The sequence below is a fragment of the Arvicola amphibius genome, chromosome 9 (assembly GCF_903992535.2).
Source record: "Arvicola amphibius chromosome 9, mArvAmp1.2, whole genome shotgun sequence".
NCBI classification, from domain to species: domain Eukaryota; kingdom Metazoa; phylum Chordata; class Mammalia; order Rodentia; family Cricetidae; genus Arvicola; species Arvicola amphibius.
This window is the reverse complement of record NC_052055.2, coordinates 37071302-37094023: the sequence shown is the minus strand read 5'-3', so window position 1 is coordinate 37094023 and position 22722 is coordinate 37071302. Positions and strand designations below refer to the sequence as shown.

The 22722-nt window shown below is 49.0% G+C and overlaps 1 protein-coding gene across 1 annotated transcript in view; it reads left to right on the top strand.

Moving 5' to 3' along the window:
• Positions 1-747: 747 nt before the first annotated feature.
• Fam83f (family with sequence similarity 83 member F) overlaps positions 748-22722 on the top strand; it is a 30816-nt gene continuing 8841 nt past the window's right edge. The window contains exons 1-3 of the mRNA XM_038342961.1: positions 748-1281; positions 20845-21012; positions 21510-21631. Coding sequence (XP_038198889.1) covers positions 817-1281; positions 20845-21012; positions 21510-21631 — 755 coding nt within the window. The 5' untranslated portion in view covers positions 748-816. The remainder of the gene's footprint in view (positions 1282-20844; positions 21013-21509; positions 21632-22722) is intronic.

The following is a 22722-nucleotide window of genomic DNA, read 5'->3' as shown; positions in this document are numbered from 1 at the left end:
AATATAGTAATCAGGCCTCTGGCAGCCTATCAGGCCCAAACACACGCACACACCACTTCAAATTAAAATGAGGGGCAAATTCACTGCTGCCTGCTTACATCTTTTTTTGTTTGGGTGGTTCTTTTAGAAGAAAAATTTTGTAGTGACGGTGTTGAATTGACAGCCCCTGGAGGCCTCTGGTTTCAGAACTGGGACACGTGGGCGGAGGAATAGGGATTTCATTAGCATCTTTCCTTTCCCACACCAACTGCCCCCTACACAGTCGACACGGTCTCACCCAATAGCATACACACCCGGACCCTGAAGGCTGGAGGGGTCAGATTGCTAATCCCCGCAGGCATCCGGGCCAGAACGTGTGCTCTGGGTCCTGCCTGCGGAAAGATGAGCTTGAACCGGCGGAGCTGAGTCCGAAGGGAGCCGGATGCGTAAAGGGTCAAGTCGCCGACCGTTCTTGCACCAAGGTGTCGTGACGGCTGGGAGGTGGGCGTGGCTCGCACGCGGCTCCGACTACAGCCCGGCTCCAAGTTCACTTCCACTGCGGGGCTGGTGTCCCAACCGGGCTAGCTAGGCCAGAGTCGCACGGCGTCGACGGGGTTGCCCCGAGGTCCCTACAAGCGTTGCAGAGGCGGCGGGCCCTCTCCGCCCGACGGCCGCGCCCGCACCGGGGCCCGCGCCGATTGGCCGGCCGGCGGTCGCTGGGCGGGCCGAGGCGGACCTCGCGGCCAGGTGAGGCGCCCCGCCTCTCGACCGCTCCAGGTGCAGTGGTGGGGACGGCAGGGTCCAAAGCCCGGGGTCCCCGGACAGGGCTGGGGCGCCATGGCCGAGTCCCAGCTGAGCTGCCTGGACGAGGCGCACGTGAACGAGAAGGTGACCGAGGCGCAGGCCGCCTTCTACTACTGCGAGCGGCGGCGGGCCGCGCTGGAGGCGCTGCTGGGTGGAGGCGAGCAGGCCTACCGCGAGCGGGTCAAGAAGGAGCGGCTGCGGGACTTTCTCTCCAGCCGGGAGCGCCAGGCCCTCCGCGCCTCCTGGAGCCCCTACGAGGAAGCCGTCTCCAAGGCCGGTAGCAAGGCCAAGTCCAAGGCCCCGGCCGAGCCCAGCGAGTCCCTCGCCTATTGGCCAGACCGCTCGGACACCGAAGTGCCCCCGCTGGACCTGGGATGGACGGACTCCAGCTTCTACCGCGGCGTGAGCCGTGTCACACTATTCACCCACCCGCCCAAAGAGGAGAAGGCACCGCACCTGAAACAGGTGGTCAGACAGATGATCCAGCAGGCCCAGAAGGTAGGCCTCGGCCCTAATCCTGCACCAGTGGGACACCCGCACTCTCCAACCCGACACGTACACCTGGTCTTGCTTCCTGGCCGCTCTCACTATCCTCCGGGAAATGGTCCCCAGCTCACCCTCACCTCGTGGAGCTGGGCTGAGACCTTTTGAAAGATGGATGTGAACGTTTGTGGCAAATCACAAAGCGCTGGACGGATGTTAGTCATTCCTACTGTGTCCGGAGGTGCCGGTGTTGTGTTCATGCAGCTCTGTTCCATCTTTCTTGGGCAGTGAGGAGGTTGTGAGGCCCTGTGTTAAACTGGTCTCTCAAACGGCTTGATCATGACCTGTGCCTAGGGATTTATTTACAAGGTTTATCTTTGGTCATTTCCCTATTTGATCTTCCTAGACTCACGAAGTGGGTGGTTGGTGTTGATCTCCCTTACCCTCCACGCCAGGTGAACTTTTCTTGGGAGCCCCTCTCCCCAAAACGACCGCGTTCTCACATTCTCACCCTTTCATGGGCTTGGTACTAGAGCCCAAGCAGGCTCGAATGAATGAGGAAAGTTATTTTGAGCTCACTGTGGCTTGGCCCGGTGCTGGGAGCTCCCACAAGGCAGGCACTGGACTCAGCCGCTCAGGAAGAGGCTCCTCTTTAGCCCATCTGCTCTGCCTGGGTGTTAAAAGATGTTTCCAAGGAGCCTGGTTAGCATCCCAGTTGGATAGCTGGCTGTGGGGTTGGTGAAAGACTAGTCTTTTCCTCTGTGCCCTTGGGTACTTGGGTAGTTTCCAGGTAAAATGTGGGCTATTGTATTCAATCTGAACTTCAGTTAGTTCTTTAGTATCAGTTTATCCCAAATATTGCATGGGATACATTGATGCCGAATGTGGCTCTTTGTTTGCCTGAATTCAGATTTAACAGGACAGCCTATGCTTTTACTTTTCAAACACTGCGCTGTGATAGACTTTGATCACAGGTGTTTATTGTGTTGGGGTATGTGGCACATAGGGATGTCAAAGGATATCTTTGGGGAGTTGGTTCTCTCCTGCCATGTGGGTTCTAGAAGTTGGATTCAGGTAGTCAGGCTTGGTGGCAAGTCCTTTCACCCCCTGAGCTGCCTAGTCAACCCTTCACGGGGATTTCTTAAGCCACATCCACAGCCCTTGCTGTCCAGAGGTTTGGGTTCACTGTCCATATTCAACTTCGCGAGTGTAATTAGAACCATCTTTTTCCTGGAGGCTGAACAGGATAAAAGATGCTAGAAGGGCAGTGAGGGGCTCTTCTTTGTGGGAGTGACCTAGGCTGTGGGCTAAGGTGGGTGGCTAGAGGAGAAGCTCGCTCTTCACTGCCCAGACTTCCACCTTCCTTCTAGAATAATTGTTCCTTGTCCAACTAAGCTTTCTTTGTATACTACACTGTGCTGAAGAAAAAGGCAAGGCTGGATACAAAGAAAAAAAAAAGAAAGAAAGAAAAGGAAAGGAAGTGGGTGGCAGTGCTGGGCAGCAGACTGTAGCTGGGGGTCAAAGGTCAGGACTCATGCTGTATTATCACAGCTGGAGGGAGCTGTAATATTCACCAAACTTATTTAGTGTTTGTGACACGTCACCTATTGCATTAGTGACTTTCTCATTTGCTTAAAAAAATATCCATTTATTCATTTGTGTGTGTGTGTGTGTGTGTGTGTGAGAGAGAGAGAGAGAGAGAGAGAGAGAGAGAGAGAGAGAGAGAGGATAACTTGAAAGAATTTGAAAGAATTTGTTTCTCCCTTTCTATGGGCGGTGACTTGTAGGTTTGGAATGGCAGAGGGGAAAAAAAAAAAAACCTGGGATGGGCAGCCTCTTGGTTGGAGCAGGAAGTGAGAGTGTTTTTTTTGTTTTGTTTTGTTTTGGTTTTTGGTTTTTCGAGACAGAAACAGGCTTTGGAGCCTGTCCTGGAACTAGCTTAGCTCTGTAGACCAGGCTGGTCTCGAACTCACAGAGATCTGCCTGCCTCTGCCTCCCGAGTGCTGGGATTAAAGGCGTGCGCCACCATCGCCCGGCAAGAGTGTTTTTTTATTATTATTTTGGCTTCAAAATGCAAAGAAGTTTGACTGTTGGGAGCTGAGGAGTCTTTGAGGCTTAGAAGACTTGTGTCAGCACCTTCTTTCACAGTAAGGAAATTGAGGCACAGAGCAAGGGTAGCACTGAGGTTGTCAGCAAACGCTGTTTCCTGCTAAGTCATCTCACAGTCTGGCCTCTTGTTTTTCACCACCCCTAGATGGCACAGATGTTTTCCTTGTCTTTGGAGAAAAAGAAATCAAGATGCAGGACAGTTAAGTTCATTGCCTAACTTAGTAAATAGCAGAGCTAGAATCCATACACTGAAGCCCTTGCTCTGAACCAATGTGCCTCCCTGACCTGCTGTCCTTTGTCACGCTGTGTGAGGATTCTGCAAGGAGTTTGAGTGGATCTAGTACGGTCACAAGCTGTAGTATCCATCATGTGCCCCTCTTAGAAGATGGCAGACACAGGCCCTCCCTGCTCCACTGCAACTTCTATGACAGGTCTGTCCAGTATTGTGGGGCTTTCTTAACTCTTTAAATAAATATTTAGCAGGATCTTTTGCCGTTGTGAACCAGTCCTATGTGTGCAGATTGACCTGATACTTATTTCCAGGATGTCTGCTGTGTGCCAGGCACTAGCCTTAAATATTTAAGCTGTGGACTTTTCTGCCCTTCAAGCATTTGCTTAAATGCCAAGGCTGTGCTAGAACGAAAAGGGAGTTTTGAGGTTGTACTTAGGAAGGCGCCTGTGGGAGGTAAGTTGCAGGTTTAGAGGGAGTGACTGAGCCGGAAATGAGAGATTACTTTTGCTTTAATGCAAAGAAGTTTGATTGGAGGGAGCTGAAGTAGACTGTGTTGCTTGATAGGGGTGTGTGCAGTGCCCTCTTTTACAGATAAGGAAACCGAGGCACAGAGCAGAAAAGAAATTTAGTTATAGAAAGACCAAGATCTCTACCTTTTACTCAAGGTATGGCACATCCCACTGGTGAGCACATTTCCTTGGCAATTGAATGAGATTCTCCTCCCTGTTCACCCTGAGGGAGGGAATTTCCCTGGTTTCCAGGGAGTGTCTGGTTGCCTTGAAGCTGGGTTAGACTGCTGAAATCCCATGGCCTTGGAGGGAAGGTGATCTACCTGGGTGCCAGGGTTTGGGGGTTTTATTTCATTTAATCTTTAGAATAATCCTATACGATGCTATTATTTTTGTTCCCGAAGACAAATAGGAACAAGCAAGCTGCTGTAACTTTTCCTCAGGGAAAGAGAAGGAGCCTAATTAGGGAACACTTTGAAAACACAATTTTGGCTTGGGGAGGTGTGGAAGCCAGTGAGGACCTGGGTCAATTTGGAGGTGGTACTCGGTCATAGGAGAAAAACCTCTGAGGAGTTACGTGTTAAGTAGTCACTCTCTGAGCTTCTGCAAACGGCAGAAACTCCTTCGCAAGTTACGCTAGTACCCAGCATTCAAAGATCCAGCCATGCTTGCTTGTGGGGTGGGTTTTTCTGTTGTTTTTCCACCTTGAGAGATCTGCTTATTTTAGGGTCGTTAATGATTTTCTTTGTCTACTTGAAATCCAAGCCTTTTAGAAACTCTGGCCTGTGCCATGCCAACAAGGAAGACCAGGGCCAGCTGCTGGGCTTGGGCAGCTCGGACCTGTGGAACTGCCAGGGAGTGTCTGTCAGCTGGGAAGCCAGAGGAAAAGGAACAAGCACCTTGGTCCCGCTGGGCTTGCATCCCTTTGATCATGGAGGGATGAGTGAGACACACTGCCACTCTTCAGTAGCCTGCTAATCCATCCTTATAATTCTCTATGACAAATGCTTCAGAGAAGGTGTGGCAGGAGAGACACTAGTCCCACCCATAAGCCAGGTTAGGGAAGGCTCCTTGAAGCTGTCTGAACATGCGACCTAGCAGGAAGGGTGAGAAGGTACCAAGCCTCTGCCTGTCCTTATGACCAGTGGCATCCATTTGACTCCTGACTCCTGTATTCCCAGGTCCTGTATTCCAAATGCACCAGCTATGCAGCTCTTCCCTCTTCTCCATGAGCTGCTTGATTTCCTTGGCACTGTAAGGCTGGCCTTTGTCCTCGTGTCACAGAGGAACCCTAAGGTCCCAAGAATGAAGTAACGTTTTTAGATCAAGGCCGAGGGGATTTGGAGAGAGGCTCCAGAGCACAAGGTGTGAAGATACAGCAGCTTTAACCAGACGTCTGGGCAAGTGGTGGGAGGCAAAGGTGAACAGCTGGGATTCAGTGCCCAAGGAATATAGTAAGTCTTGGAGTTGCCAGTTCATGTCACCAAGAGACCTGGTTATTCAGGTGGCAGTCTGTATTCTAAGGCTCCCCGTCTTTTCCCATGAACATCAGTCACCAGCCACATCCAACAAATTGTACCAAGTCCAGTGCCTTCTCTGTCCAGGTCCTGTGCTAGCCATCGGCACACAGAGAAGGAGATGCTGTCACTCCCTTGGGGATTTAGGACTGTGGTTAAAGCACTTGCCAGGCAATTATGAAGACCAGAGTTCAGATGACCAGAACCCCCGTAAAAGCTGGGTCACTGTGGTGGCCTACCTGTAATTTCAACCAAAGATGGTAGAGACAGGTGATCCCCAGAACAAGATGGTTAGTGAGACTATCATATTGGCAAGCTCTGGGTTCATTTGAGAGACCTTGCCTCAATGAATAAGGTGGAAGAGCTGCCAAAAATGCTCCCCAACATCAACCTCCACACGCATGTGCATGCACGCACGTGTCAGTATACATGCACACCACACCACATTCCTGAAAAGGGGGAGAAAGGCTTACATAATGTTTTTAACTCTTACTGGCTGGTAAAATTGTAGAGTCAGGTAATAATGCTCACTCATACATAGCATACCCATCTTGCTGAAGAGCTGGTTCTATTTCTGGCTCCCTTTATCTCATTCTGTTCCCTTTCCACCTCAGCGGGGCAGTTGATAGGAGATTCTGAGATGTCCCCCTGCCCACCCTCAAGACAATCATGTCTCCCTATGTAGCCCAGGTTGGCCTGGAGTTTACTACATAGTGCAAACTGTCCTTGAGCCTGCAATGATCCTCCACATCAGCCTCCTAAGTACTAGGATTATAGGCATGTGCCACCATGCCCCAGCTTGAGCTGCTCTTAGAAGAAGCTAAGTTAAATACAAGAGCCAAAGACAGCCTCTGAAGAGTTCAGGGATCTCCAGGACATACACATTGTCTCCTCTATCAACTCTTCTGCCCTTTCACAAGTGACTATTCTACATGGTCTTTGTCTCGGACACCCTTGGGCAGTTCTGCGGTCCTTGTCCCATGAGGACTGGTGGCTGGTGTCCCAGCTGCAGTTCCAGTCCCAGCTCCACAGCCCTGCTGGCTCTTGCCCTGGCTTGTCTGGGCTTCTCCTGAAATCTCTGAGCAAAATCTGCAGTCTTAGGAGTGGAGCTCTAAGTCTGTGTTTCTGCTCAGTCATTGTTTTGTTTCTGAGAACTGGGATCTCTTTGAGTAATGAAAACCCAACTTTGATGACAGTGCCAGAGCCAGGCTTTGGAGTTGAAGGTCTTCGCTTCTGTCTTGATCTACTCTTCTCCCAAGCTGGGATCTTTGGGACAAATGTCTTCCCACTTGAGTCTGCTGACCAATAAAATTGGACAGTGTGTATAGGTGCTTTAGAAATGGAGGGGTTGTCTGTGGAAGCTAAGGTCACCGGAAGCAAGAGTATTAATTGTTCTGGAAAATAACCTCTGCTTTCTCTGAGGGAGAGGGAAACTGCAGCTAGAGTTGGGAGACTTGGGGCCTGAGGCTCGCGGCAGCAGGTGTGCTTCCTGTTTCCCTATAGAGAGCTACTCACACCTCCTTTTTGTTCATCTGTTGGCCATGCTTTGGTAGAAGTATGGAAAGCTGGCAGTTTCCCCTGCTCCAGCCTGTGGCACCCAAACTCCTAAACCTTGAGGCTGGGATCCCTTTGGACTCTGCTATGGTCAGAGAAGAATAAGAAGGAAAAGCATGAAAAGACCCCCATTCTCCTCATCCCCCCTCCTAAACTGGGAAGGGAAAGCACGATTGAAGATGGTCCCTGGAAGGCCTGGCTACCTGCATGGGCTCAACCAGGGTCCCTGGACTGTCTAGAAATATTCCCCACATCCTTTGGGGGCAGAGACCTAGAGCTTCCTTGGGAGAGGAGTCACCAGCCAGGAGTGAGCTACACTTCTGAGCTGAATGCAGCTTTGGACCATTTCTTTCTTTGTTGTTTGTGTGTTGGGGGGGGTCAGAAATCTTACACTCTGGGTTCCTGAAATACTGACAGAGATGTGTACCCCTCCACTAACCCCAGAGCAGAACATAGAAAGTGGGGCCTTGGTAAGCTTGTTCACGATTTTCTCTAGGATTCGTGGTTGTAAAGCAGGGTCTGTTGGGCAGAGATCTCAGATGATCCAAGCCTCTACCAGAGAAAGGCATCCAAAGCTGGAAGCCGGGATCGGGAGAGTCCTCATTTTTGCCTACTCTGGCTGTCTCTTTTCCTTGCTTACTGGTTGTCCCTGGGTGAGTTATTCGATTTAGCTTGGCCCCTATTTCTGCTTCTGTAACATGGGGGTGATTTTTACTGTGTTGTTTACAGTTACAAGATGGTGCTAAGAACCACAAGGACTGTGCCTTGAAAAGAGGGAGAAAGGAGAGTGCCTGTTTCCTCTAACATCCTGAGGCTCATGGGAGGTACGAGGCTCTAGGACCTGGGCAAGACCGATTAAAATCCCACCCAGATCAAACTCTTTCGTGTCCTTGGGCAAGTGTATGTTATTATTAGGAATTGTACTTTGGGGCCATCTCTTCCCTCTGAAACTTCCAGAAACATTCAGAATGTATTTGTCATCAGTATGCTTTGCCAGTCCAGCCCTGGAGGCTTGTAAACTGGCTCAGGAGACAGACAAGTCCATGGCTATAGCTGCCCTGATCAGTGTTGGGGCAGGTACCACAAACATAGGGGTGTGGGTAGATTCCCTAGATGGTCCTCTTTGAGGCCGTAGCCCCTAGACTTGTGTTTTCCCTAGAAGGTGAGGACCCTTTTAGGGATTCCCATACTAACACCCCTCCCCCTCAATGTTCTCAGCCCTCAGGATGCTGCCTCCCTTTGGCTGCTGGCCAGCCCTGCCTCCCTCATAGAATATACAAAGCAGAGCCTGTTCTGGGGCCAGCCACCAATCCGAGCCCGGGAGGAAGCAGGGCAGAAAACAGAGGTCCTTCCTGCAGGGCTGCCTGCCTGCCATGGCTCCTGGTACTAACTGGCACTTAGGTAACCCCCTCGCCTCTCCAGGTGCTCTGAGCAGCCAGGCTAAGCTGGAGCTCCTGCTTTCTCCAGCTTTCCCTTTCCTTCCTGAAATCCATGAAGTCCGCTCTTGCTAATGATCCCAGAATCTTAGCCCTGGAAGAGAGCTGATGGCTTTCTAATGATTAGTCTCTGGCCCAGCTTTCTGATGATCTGTATTCATCCTGGGAACAGTTTGTAGGCTGGTCATCATTGTGCTGGACACGTGGGAGGCTCTGGGAAAATGTTTCTCTCTCTCTCTCTCTCTCTCTCTCTCTCTCTCTCTCTCTCTCTCTCTCTCTCTCTCTCCCCCTCTCTCTCTTCCTCCCTCACTCCCTCCCTCTCCCCCCTTCTCTCTGTCTCTGTCTCTTCTTAATAAGTCAGAAGATGGTGGGTTGCAGGTAGGGCCCAGGGCTCTTCCTTTCTGTGGCTTCTGGACGGCAGACTGTGAAAGACCTTAACTTCTCCTCCCAAGGGGTTTTCAAATTGTCCAGAGAATCCTCCATCTGTGTGGTCACTCAGCCTGTCTTACCAAGAATGTACTGTATGCCAGCTATAAAAAATTGACAGGTGAATTAAATGTGAACCTTTCCTAGATCTAATGGCCGAGGCAAAAAGAAAACACATTTCAGTGCAGTGAGAACTGGGAGATGGTGTTGATAGCTATTGTATACTGGGTACTTAAGCTAGGTATTTGGTTTTTGTAGTGATGGAGATCCAATCAGGACTCTGTGTGTACTGGAGATCCAATCAGGACCCTGTGTGTGCTGGAGATCCAACCAGGACTGTGTGTACTGGAGATCCAACCAGGACTGTGTGTGCTGGAGATCCAACCAGGACTGTGTGTGCTGGAGATCTAACTAGGACCCTGTGTGTGCTAGAGATCTAACTAGGACCTTGTGTGTACTGGAGATCCAACCAGGACTGTGTGTGCTGGAGATCCAACCAGGACTATGTGTGCTGGAGATCCAACCAGGACCCTATGTGTGCTGGAAATCCAACCCAGGTCTGTATGTGTGTGCTATAGAAGTGATTAACTCACCAAACTACATCTCCATCCCCAACAGCTCTTTAGACTGTAATACCACAGCAATTTATCATTTTATAGATGAGGGAACTGCAGGTCATAGAGGATGAAGTCACACTGCTGGTCAGTGGTGGAACTGGATGGAGCTGAGATGAGCCTGAGACCTAGGCTTGCCCGTGTATGCTGAGATCCCAAGGAGCCTAAGGCAGGGCAGACAGTGGGTGGGCTGTGTGTAAGGCTGAAGGCCTGAGCTCTGTGAGTCCACAGTTCCCCTCCCCCAAATGTAGCCTGACTGCCTTCAGCTACCAACCCCTCCCTAACCTAGTCCCCTTAACCCCCTTAGTCTCACACACACACACACACATACACACACACACACACACACACACACACACACACACACACACAGCTCTAGGGAAGCCCTCCCAAGGCCATATCAACTCTCAATGGCCTCAATCACTCCTGCTGCTTCTCAGAACCTTCCAGGCAAGCTGCCAACCTGTTGTCCCACTCAAGTAGGTCTGTCAGCAAACACCTCGTCAAGCATTTCTTAAGACCTGCCTTACTCTGCAGTGCCCTGCTCTGCCCAAACTAGTGGATGATCCAAAAACTCGTTTGTATATCTTCATTGGATTTTTTTAAGTAGCTGATTTATCTTCCTAATTATGTTTGGCTTTAAGCTAATGTTAAAATGAGCTTGCATTAGATAATTTTCACTAATTAACACCAGCTTAGTGCAGGGAAAGTCATCCTAAAAGCATGTCTTGGGGCAGAGAAACCTGGCCTATGATCTTAAAAAAAATTGTTGTGCTGGGTGGTGGTGGCACAAGCCTTTAATTCCAGCACTCATGAGGCAGAGACATGCAGATCTCTGTGAGTTCGAGGTCAACCTGCTCTACAGAGGGAGTTCCAAGACAACCAGGGTTACACAGAGAAATCCTGTCTTGAAAAACCAAAAAGAGAAAAGGAAATAAAAGAAAATTGCTGTGCTTATTCCCCAGCAGGTCACGTATGCTTCTTGGTGGTTGAATGAGTTGATCTTGCGCATGTGAGTATGTATGTCCTCTTTCTCTGGAGCAACAGCTTGAGTCAGGTCTCCCTTGTAGGTCCCCTTCATTCAGCCTTGTGTCAGTACAGATGTTACAGGATCAGATCAGTAGGAAGTGATCTCTGGCATGCAAGCAATGCGCCCCACCCTGCAGGTTCAGAGACAGGGCTTTGAACTGAAGCTGAGGTGTCTGGAGAGGAAGTGGCCTGCCTGGGCACAGTTGGCTTCCAGTGACGCCAATGTAACCAGGGAGCCTCGTGTTTAATAATGTCTAATTAGCAAGTCAAAAACAATGTAACATGGCTCCAGACAGCTGGGAAGCTAAGGCTCAACAAAGCTCAGATGTCCCACTGGTAGGGTGGGGACAGCCTGACAGCCACACAAGGAAAAGGATCTTGTTGAAATCCTGGCTTTGGTTTTGTCTTCTTGGTGGGCATAATTCAGGTCCAACCCACATCATCAGCTCCAGAGGGAATCCTGCTTAGGCACATGCTGTGTGCACAAAGAGAGACACCAGCATGACCCTAATGGGTAGATCTGAGCAGACATGCATCCTAGGGAGGGTGCATACTGCACTGGGGACAAGGGATAGAGAATGATCCTGAAACAGCCTCTGTAAGGGTGAAACAAGGGCCTGAACGGAGATAGAACAGTCCCCTCACCACATGGACAGGGTGCTGACAGTATGAGTTGAGGTATAGGGCTTCTAGCCTGCTCAGCTGTTTGGAAGGCAGGTCATCTCGGTGAATTCATTGTTGGGGGGAAGTAGAAGAGCAAACTTTGGGAATGTGAAACACCTTCAGCCAGTCTGAGGGGCGGGGCTATGGCTTGCTGCTGTAGGCAGCTGGGAGCTATGGAGTGTTTGGGTAGAGACAGCATACTTTGGTTTGTGTCATGGGATCCATATACAGGAAGGAGGAATGGCAGGGACAGGGTAAGCTAGTAACCAGTTAGTGCTGAGAACTGCATGTGCCATACTCCGCCATGGAGGAAGGGTAGGGAGGGGCCTACACAACTGTGTCTGTGTAGCGGATCAGACACAGTTCTGTCCAGGTATCATTATATTTCTTTTCTAATGACTATGAAATAGCCACATTTTCTAGATGCGCATCAGAGAAATTAAGCAACTTGTCTCTATCTTACAGCCGATGTAGAACTCCCAATTTCAAAGTCTGTTTTCCCTACTATGCTTTTGGACTATGGAGATTTAGGGCCAGGGTGGAAAGAAGCAAAGGCTGTGGTTCGGATCAGGGAGTGTTCTTGTGTGAGGTCCTGCAACTTGAGTCCCTCCCTCCGGGGCTCTCTCAGTCTGCTTTACCTTTTTACACCAGGCTGCCCTGGGTTACATAAACTGGAAATTTGAAGTGTCATTCAGATGGGGCCTGTTGCAGCGTGGATGACAAAGGAAAGTCCCTGTATGGACCCAGAGTGCTTTCCATGCCCAGGAGAATAGTTTCCATATGCAGGAAGTCTCCTAAACTGTGGTGAGCTCGACAGGCTCTGGGCATGCACACACTCATGTGCATATGTCACATACATACCACAAGAGCCCTGTGAAGATGTCCCCTTCCCCATGTAACAGTGAGTAAATGGCCCAAACCACACAAGCAAAAAGGTTTTCTGTCTCCAGGTTCTATATTATTTTCCAGACACTAGCTAGCCTTCACTCAAGGTGACCAACTCACTCTGCACTCAGACCATATGGGGAGGATAGGGGTGCCGATCCTAGAACCCAGGTATCAGAATCTTTGGGGTGTGGGATCCACATTCTGGACCGGCCTCCCCGCTCCGTCCCTGGTGTGTCTCCAAGTGATTCTTTACATACTGAAAGCTGATAACTGTGGGTGCTATCCTGCTAACCTTGACCTCTTGGGGGATAGCACAGAATAGGATTCCACTCTCAGGGTATCTGAGTACAGGCTATTTGATCAGACCCAGCCAGCATGGCCCTCAGCAGTGGGAAGGGAAGGGTTGCTCTGTGAACCAAGGCAAACCAACCTTCTACCTTGTGTAGAATAACCAGATTGGTGGCTATTCTGGGAGGCAGCAGTTGGACCTGTTTGCCCAGCTTCTGCCTTCCTTAACCAGAAGGCTAAAGATATGGGGAGTTAGCTTGATAGCTAGTGAATTTAATGAGTCCTCATAACTACACAGGTAATCTTGAAATTTCACAGTCATGACCTTATCCAAACCTCTCAACAGCCCTGCAAGGCAGTCATGTGGGCTGAAAGTTGGGTTCCAGGCTCAAATAGGGAGCTATCAGCAAAGTACCCACCCCCAGCTCTTTTTCCTTCCTCCACCAAGAGAAGTGGCTTTCACCAGCATACATCTGAGGTCAGCAGGCTGGTCCCATGCCTTTGGTTTTCCTTCCACAGAGAAGTGGTGCAGATTGTGATCTTACAGCCCCTGCAGCCATACCTGCCTTTGGTTCCATGTCACGTGAACTGGGTAGGCTTGTGGGGAGAATTGTGTTGTCTGTCTCTACCCACAGTCTCCACTGGCATCCTGGTTTTGTGTGCCCTCGGGTGGCCTGGGGTTCTGTAGCTTGTTATGTCCATATTGCCTGGGGAAACTGTAACCACTCCTGATGCAGGAACGTCCAGGCCTGGAGTCAGAACCCTGAGCTCTAGTCTCAGCTGTCCCAGGACCCCTCTGGATGACTTGAAGATCGGAATTGGGCTAATTGCTGTCTAAGTCTCTCTCTGACTGTGAGAGATTTCTTGAGTTTGAAATATTTCTGAACGTAGGGGCCGAATACAATGGCAGCCTGCGTGTGGATGCGGTCAAGCGGCTTTGTGGGGGCTGGCATGCAGATGCTCTCTGCTCCCCAGCTTTGCACTCTGTCATAGGGAGGAGGCTGCCTCTTTGTAGTTGCACAAAGGCTCTTGCTGTGTGTGCTGGGGAAGGCACTGCATTCTGGCCTGGGTTCCTTGGTGTAGGAGCTCTCCCCCTTGGTTCAGTATTGTTCTCAGTCAGGGCTTGCTGTGCCTTCAGGATCTTCAGTAAGCAGAGTGAAAGCAGAGCCACAGACTTGTGAACTGTCGCTTAGGCAACAGCACCATTCTCTATGCCCTTGAGGAAGAACTTCAGCTCTGCCTTCTAGCAAAACCACCTCACCAAAACTCTTACTCCATGTCTGTTTCCGCCCTTAACCCAATGCCTCGTCATTAATGACATAAAGGAATCTGCAAGTTCATAGCCATATACAACACACACACACACACACACCTCCGTTTAGATACGGAGAAGGCCTGTCCTGAGCTCTCTGTCAAGGACAGATTCTGAAAGGAATCTGCCTGTGTCCTCCATCAGAAGCCCACAGCCTCAGGGAGGTGGAGATGGCACTGGAGTGCCCAGAGCCTCTGTTGTTTGCTTAGAGTACAGACAGGCAGGAAGCAGAGTGTGGGTAACATTTCTCAGAGAAGGAACTCAGGAAGTTCTTCGAGTTTTAAAAGCTGCAGGGATGCTTCATCAGGTTATAGAAGTTTCAGAAACAGAAGGATGAACCACACAATATTACATACTCAATGAGACATTTACTTGTTCATATATAGCAATACTTGATTTTTATCCCTGGGGGTAATGCTGCTAGTACCCAGTGAGTAGTGACCCGCATGCTATTAAATTCCCTACAGTGACAGAGGTCACTAGTGCTTCAACAGAGAAGCCCAGGGTTAAGGTTATTGTAGGTCATTCTGAATGACCCAAAACACAAGACAGAGGTGAGGCTTGCCCCACTGATTGGCCTTGCCTATGCCAGGTCTCTAGGAGTTTGGACCTTTTGAGGGCCATGGGACCAACTGGTTCATCAGCCTTGTTTTAGGCTATGGAGAAGAAATCAGAGGGCAGAGGTGACAGGAGGGACCAACCACAAAGCTATTCCAGAAGTTAGCCAAGAGACAGGGCCTGTGCTAGGGTGATAGTATTTATAGAACAACAAGGGGTAATGGCCCAGAGAGGGTTCATGGGGCACAGTGAGATGTGAGGACTGATAAGATTTCTTCAGTGAGGAGGAAAAACCAACAGACTCTGACTTTGCCTGTGATCGGAAGGATGTAATTTGGAAGTGCCTTGGGGCAGGCTAGGGGATCTGTCCCAGAAGCCAGCAGCTCTGTGGGTGTAGACATCTGTCAGAACCTTCTGCAGTCTGGGTCATCTAAACATACGGGACTGCAGGGCAAGGCAGAGCCCTCCTCATCTCTGTTTGCACATGGCAGTTAGGGAAAGCTAGAAGAGTCATTAAAGTTGAATAGCAGATAGAAGGGCATTCTAGGGCTTCCCAGCACCTCCTTCTCACTCCCCGGCCCCTGCTGCCTGGGCAGCCGCCCCTGCTGCCTGGGCAGGCTATGAAAGGAGAGATGATGAGCTAAGGAAACACCCATGAGGAGTCCTACAGCATCAGAGCCTCTTTGCCAGTGTGCCTGCCACAGCTCCTAAACAACTGCCAGCTTGCATTAACCTCTCTCTCTGAGTCACGCCTCAGTAGGTAACCAGGTGAAGGATGCTGGATGTGGAGCCAGCCAGAGGGGGCAGTGTTTTTCTCTCCTGATCAAATCTGTTTCCCTGGATTCTGAGCCTGTAAAGTCTTGTTTTATTTTTTATTATTTATTTACTTACTTATTTATTGGTAAGCTTCAAGCCTCCATCTTCACCAGGAGCCTTGGAGTAGTCAGACTCGGCACGCTTAGTGCTGCAGCATGGGGAATGGAGCTGGTTTTCTTGGCCTGATGCTGAGGATGAATGTCAAGCAGGGACCCTCAGAGACCAAAGCACAGGGTGCTTATCACCGCTCCCCAACTAGATTGCAAGAGCCAGCGTGCAATTGATTTTTCTCCATACTACAGACATTTCCTTGTTTAATTGGTAGTGGCACAGATGGCTGACTCTCACCAGGGTGTCTAGGCCTCCGATGAGATAGTCCTGGGAACTGTCTGCCTCTCACATTCTTAGGCAGGGGCCAGGGCAAGTCTTAACTTCTCTGCTTGCTTTTCCAGGTACAAAATTAGTAAAAATGGGGATCCAAGAAGTCAGCTGGAAACTGGCCTGGCTGTCCTAGGTGACGTGTGATGACGCTGAGCTGGACTCTGGGGAGAGTTTAGAAATGAGAGAGGGCAGTCGACCGTGGTTTCAGTCAGTGTGGGATGAGAAAGTGCTTAGTTACGGCACAGATGTGGCGGTCAAACGTTTTCTGTCAACCTTTGCATGGGTGCGGGGGAAGCTTATATCCCCCTGCAATGAGGAGTACTCTGTAGGACCATGTTACCATGTACCTCACCCCCACCAAAGGCTGCTGTACCCTCCATACCTACAGCGGACTGTGTCAGTCCCACTGGGGGACTTGAGCATGTGTTTTGTTTGATTAGTTGGCCTCAAGTACAAAAGACCTGACATTGTTCATAGTTCGCAGTCCCCTGGTGTCATTAGTCTACCAAAAGACCCCCTCATCTTCTCTTTCTCATGTCTTCCCATTCCTTTCTCCTATGCTCAATGTAAGTCCTTGGACATGTTTGTATTCTAGAAAAATATATAGTATCATAAGACTATTTTATGTAACTAGTATTAGACTATAGATTTCACTACAACATTGTGTGTGTGTGTATATATATATATATATATAGAGAGAGAGAGCTCCTTTTTTCTTTTTTCTTTTTCTTTCTTTCTTTCTTTTTTTGAGACAAGGTTTCTCTGTGTAACAGCTCTGGCTGTCCTGGAACTAGCCCTTGTAGACCAGGCTAGCCTCAAACCCACAGAGATCTGCCTGCCTCTGCCTCCCAAGTGCTGAAATTAAAAGCATGCATCACCACCATCCTGCTAAGATGGCTCCTCTTATAGGCTAGGCTGGCCTGGAACTTGCTTTGTAGCCAAGGATAACCTTGAATTCCTGATCCTCCTTCTGTATATCCTAATGCTGGAATTACAGAAGCAAGCCAACTATCTGAAAGGATGGCTCAGCAGGTAAGAGCACTTGCTGCTCTTACAGAGGACCTGGATTTTGTTCTCAGCACCCTCATCAGGCAACTCACAACCACCTGAAGAGACCATGTCTCCTCTGGCCTCCTCGGCACTCACATGTATGTGACACACATTTAGATCCACATATATACAAATAAAATAAGTCTTGGAAAAGCTCTAAGAACTAAGAACTGGGCATGAAACTCATTCATTGCTTCCGTCAGCTATGGAGCATCCTCTCCTATGCCGGCTTCCTTACCTTGTCTTCCAGAGAAAGATATTGAAATTGTTGCCAGTTCTTTGTTTTCCCAAGGGAAGCTGTAGTGAGTGTCTCTTTCCGTCTTCTCTTATAGACTTGTGCCAAGATCCAAGCGGTTCCCTGGTAGTTGGCTAGGTATGCTTTACTGTCTCATAGCACACACTTGAATCACACTTACTCTAGTAAGTTCTACTACCACACCTAGCTCTTATTTTACTGTTCCTTAAATCTCTACTGCATCTGTAATTAATTCTTCTTTTCATTCTGCATTTTGTTTGTGTCTCCTCTTTCTGTCAGCCTTTCTAGATATTTGTCTGATTTTAGTCCTTTCCAAGAATGGGTTTTTTAATTTGATGTTTCTAAACTATCATGCAGCAGTGAGATGTGCTCTTGGGTCAGGTGTACCTGTTTCTTGTTTTGCCGTGTACTAGCTGTGTGACCTTGGACACATTACTTGGACCTATGAATTTACTTACTCAATTGTGAAATGGGAATAATGGTCCTTCCCAGTAGAGCAATTGTGAAGAATCAGATTAGAAAAGTTACCCAAAATGCATGAGTATTTGGGGACTAGTTAGTGCATGTTCACACCCATCCTCAGCCTGTGCTAGTCAGGGTTCCCCAGAGAAACAGAATCAGTCGTGTGTGTGTGTGTGTGTGTGTGTGTGTGTGTGTGTGTGTGAACAGTGATGGGAGAAAGGAAAAAAAGGTTGATTTTCTTGGCATTTGGTGGTATGATTGGATGCTGATATTGATGATGATAATGCCAGGTTGTCATAAACTTTCTGTACATACAAAGATGGTCATGAACTCCTGCTTTTCTTGCCTCCACCTTCCAAATGCTAGGATTCCAGGTATGCACTGCCACACCTGGCTAGAGAGATTACTTTTTAGATGAAAGTCTAAAACCTCAGGGTAAACCAGCAAGCTAGAGACCTAGGGGAGAGCTGTAGTCCAAGTTCAAAAGCATATGGCCTGCAGAATTTCTTCTTATTCAGGAGAAGTCAGTCTTTGTCTATGAAGGCTTTTAACTGATTGGAGGAAAGTCAACACACACAGCGCGCATGCGCGCACACACACACGCACACACACACACACACACACACACACACACACACAAGAGAGGGGAGACTGCTTTATTTGAAGCCCAAAATATACCTTCACAGAAACATCCAGAATGGTATTTCACTAAATATCTGGATTCTATGGCCCAGCCAAGTTAATGTGAAATTAAAAACCATAGTGCCTCAGAGTGTCTTTGCTGGAGCTGTGCCTTTAGTCAGAAGTGTTCACTTTGTAGGTCCCTCAAAGCAAGGAAGGCACAATCCCCCTGTCTCGGCCCAGTGCCCCTGGCCAGGACACACTCACACATAGCAGCCCAGCCAAGTTCCCTGCCCAATTCTTACCCTGCCCCTTTCTTTTCCTCATTCCTTTCTCAGGCCCCAAAAACACCCTATTCATTGTAAGGCTTGTTTTATTCTTCCCTTTCCTAGCTAAAAGCAGTGCTCGTCTATCTCTGCTGCACGTCACCTGTCACTTGTCTAACTCTTAAGACGTTTATCTCCTTCACCTTACGCCTTAGTTATTTCGTGTAAGTGGCTTATCATCCTTGTGGCAATTGTAACTTATCTGTCTCTAGATCCTCACTGTGCCTCTGAGGGCCCAGTAATCAGCACGTGGATGTTAATGATTGGCAAATGGAAGAGCTAGAAAGCTGGGTGGTGGTGGTGCACAACTTTAATCCCAGCATTTAGGAGGCCAAGGAGGCAGAGGTAGATCTCTGTGAGTTTGAGGCCAGCCTGGTCTACAGAGTGAGTTCCAGGACAGCCAAGGCTACACAAAGAACCATGTCGAAGAAGAAGGAGGAGGAGGAGGAAGAGGGGGAAGAAGAGGAAGAGGAAGGAGGAAGAAGGAAGAAGAGAAGAACTAGAGAGAGCAATAAGTGATATTGTGGGAAGTGAGGAAGTAGGAGCCCGCAGAGGCTGGACTGTGGTGGAGTGGAGTGTGAAGATGGTGATGGTATCGTAGGTAACAGAGGTTTGCTGGACGTAACACTGTCCAGCACTGCTCTGTGTCAATGTGTGCCATTGAGCCCTCCACACATTGAGTTAGGTGCCATTATTAGCTCTATGTTCCTGCCAAGGAGTCCAGGGTGCTGGAGTTGGCTTGGCTGTAAAATCTGTATTTTCAACTACTGTTAATTGAGGACTCACTGTGTACTGGGTATGTGTGGCCTTATCTCTAATCCTCATGGCAAATGATAAAATACAGGGCATCTCCACTTTGCAGTTGAGGAAGCAGGCTCCCTGCGGTCAAGTATCTTGCCTAAGGTCATATAAGTAGAAAGTGATGGGTCTGCCGTGTTTGGGGCCCACAAGAAAACTCTTCAAAATGTGATGGCGGCTGTTTTGTGCAGGAAAATGGAAGCAGCTTAAATTAGAAAACTGAGTCTTCACAGCTGAACACTTGGCAGAGTCAGATGAACCCTGCAGAAGATAGGGAGGAAGGACGATAGGAGCCAAAGGGCCAAGGACACCACGAGAACATGACCCACGGAATCATGGCTCATAGGGACTCACAGAGACCAAAGAGACAAACACGGACCCCGTATGGGTCTGAACTAGGTCCTCTGCATATACCTTATGACCATGTTCTTGTGGGACTCCCAACAATGAGAGGCAGGGTATCTCTGACTCTTTTACCTGCGCTTGGGACCCTCTTCTTCTTATTGGGTTGCCTTGTCTAGGCTTGATGTGAGGGTTTGTGTCCAGTCTTTTTTTAAATATTTATTTATGTATTATGTATACAATATTCTGTCTGTGTGTATGCCTGCAGGCCAGAAGAGGGTACCAGACCCCATTTCCGATGGTTGTGAGCCACCATGTGGTTGCTGGAATTGAACTCAGAACCTTTGGAAGAGCAGGCAGTGCTCTTAACCTCTGAGCCATCTCTCCAGCCCCTTGTGCCCAGGCTTGTATCTTGTTAGGCTATGTTGTTTAATGGATATCCCTGGGAGGCATGCTCTTTTTGCTCTTTTTGCTCTTTTTTTTTTGAAACAGTAAAGGAGTGGATCTGGGGGAGGGGGAGGTGAGGAAAGGACTGGGAGGAGTGGAAGGAGGGGGAAACTGCGGTCTGGATGTAACATATGAGAGAAGAATAAATGTTTAATAAAAGCAAAACTGGGGGACTGGAGAGATGACTCAGAGGTTAAGAGCACTGGATGCTTTTCCAGAGGTCCTGAGTTCAATTCTTAGTAACCACAAAGCAGCTCACAACCATCTCTAGTGGAATCTGATGTTCTTCTCTGGCATAAAGTTGTACATGCAGATAGAGCACTCATATTCATAAAATAAATCTTAAAAAAGAAAAAAACAGAACTGGGTCTTCCCTGGGGTGAAAAGGCCTCTGCTTCTAAGGGGACACAGTCAGGACTGGTGAGGGCTCCTAAGCACTGCTCTTAATTTGATGATGAGGTAGGGAAAAGGCTGAGCATCAGAGGTCAGGGGTACCTGGCCAACTCTAACTCTGTCAGCATCAGCATCAGGGATAGCTGCAGGGAGACAGAGAGCACAGACCTGCTGAGAGGGTGATGTTCCTACAGATCTGTGGCTGATGGAAATGCACCCTTGCCTTAGCGTCTCCTTACACTTGCCTTTCCATGGGGCAGCAGGGGCAGCTCTCTGCAGGTTTCCAGCCCTCTCCTGTTATGGCTTCCGAAGAGTTCTGGAAATTTCCAGAGCGGGCTGAAGTACCAGGAGCAGAGCCTGCACCCTTGGACCCTTTGCCTGAATTCAGTGTGCTTTAAAATGTGGGTGCCTGAAGAACCCAGGAGTGGTATCAGGTAGGGTTTTTGACTCTTGGTCATCAGTTGCCCCAAGGCAAGGTGGTCCTCCCTGGGCAGGTTGTCTCAGAACATGTATCAGTCACAACATGTCTCAGCAGCACCTTCTCTGTCCAGGTCATTGCTGTCGTCATGGATCTTTTCACTGATGGGGATATATTCCAAGACATTGTAGATGCTGCCTTTAAGCGCCGAGTCCCTGTATACATCATCCTGGATGAAGCAGGAGTAGGGTACTTTTTGGAGATGTGTCAGGGCCTGGAACTTGCTGACTTCCGCATTCGGGTGAGTCGCTTCAGTGGGATAGGTTATGGGCCTAAGATAAAACAGGAGACTCCTGCCCTTTCCTCTGGCTCCTCCCACTTCCTCCTCCCAACCGCAAGGGCTCAGATTGACTTCAAGATCCCAATATTTTTCCTTCTATGTAAAGTCATGACTCAGGAACTTGTAACTGCTTACTTTTATATTGCTAATACCTTCTGTTGTCCTAGAGCTGCTGAGGTGAAGGAGGCAGCTCTCACCCAGTCCTGGGGTGGTCATTCTGTGGAACCACCGGCTTCATGGTCAGGTTCAGCATAGGGCTATAGTTCTCTGGTTGGGAACTTGAGCAAGTACTCTCCTGAACTTTTTGAAAGTAAAACATGTAAGGCTGAAGGAAGCAGAGAATTTTGGAAAGCCTTGGGCAGTAGTCAGGATCTGTGGTCCTCTCCCAAAGCAAGACCTTGGTGCAGAGTCTCGAGGCCTCCCCAGACAGGGCAATGGTGTCTCTCTCTTCTCTACAGAACATCCGTGTCCGCTCTGTGACAGGAGTTGGCTTCTACATGCCCATGGGGAAGATCAAGGGGACTCTCTCATCGAGGTTCCTGATGGTGGATGGAGACAAAGTGGCCACTGGATCTTACAGGTGTGTTGGACCAGGACAGGGGAAGGGGGCCCAGGAGACCTGTATTCATGGTAATTGGTAATTGTTCAGGGATGTGCTAGCCTGGAGCTTCCACAGTCATGGTTGTTGGGTTTTTTATTTGTTTGTTTGTTTGTTATGAGTGCTCTGTCTGCATGTATACCTGCAGGCTAGAAGAGGGCATCGGATCCAACTATAGATGGTTGTGAGCCACCATGTGGTTGCTGGGAATTGAGCTCAGGACCACTGAAAGAACAGCCAGTGCTCTTAACCACTGAGCCATCTCTCCAGGCCCAACAATCATGGTTTTGAGAGGCATGGTCTGTCCAGGTCGGAAACAGCCTCCTGCCCAGTTCCTTTCCTCAGAATTTCTATTGACAGATGAAGTATTCCAGAGAGAAGATCAACCCTTCATAGGCATTAAGCGTTGCCTGCCTGTAATGGTCCTCAGCAGCCGGCTGTATCTTGAGGCTGGTTTTTGGGTGGGATAAGCAAGAAATAAAAGGGAGAAGATCTGGGGAAGCAGTGTGAAATATTGTCTAATTACTTGTTTATTCTTGTAACAAAAGTACCATAACCAAGGCAACTTATAAAAGAAAGCATTTCATTTGGGGGCTTGTGGTTCCAGAAGGTTCATGACCATGGTGGTAGGAAGCATGGTGGCAACAGGCTTGGTGCTGGAGCAGTAGCTGAGTATCCCTAGCACAAGGCAAAGAGAACTACCTGGAAATGACATGGGTTTTGGAAACGTCAAAGCCCACCCCCAGTGACACACCCCTTTAGCGCACTGCTAATCCTTGCAAACAGTTCCACCAACTGGGGGCTAAGCATTCAGACATATGAGTCTGTGGGGGCCGTTCTCATTCAAACCACCACAGATGTGCCCTCCAGAATTTGAACTGATAGCATGGTACCAGGTACACGAGAACCTCCTTTTCCTCTGGAAAAGTGGAAATCTAAGTGAGACTTGAGCAGATGTAACAATAAATAGATTATCGGAGTCCTCTTCTGCAGTTAAATGGGTTTTTGCAGACCCTGTGCACTCTGGGAAGAATCAGCAGGTGTGGAACAATTCTAGAAATGGCACAACTTAG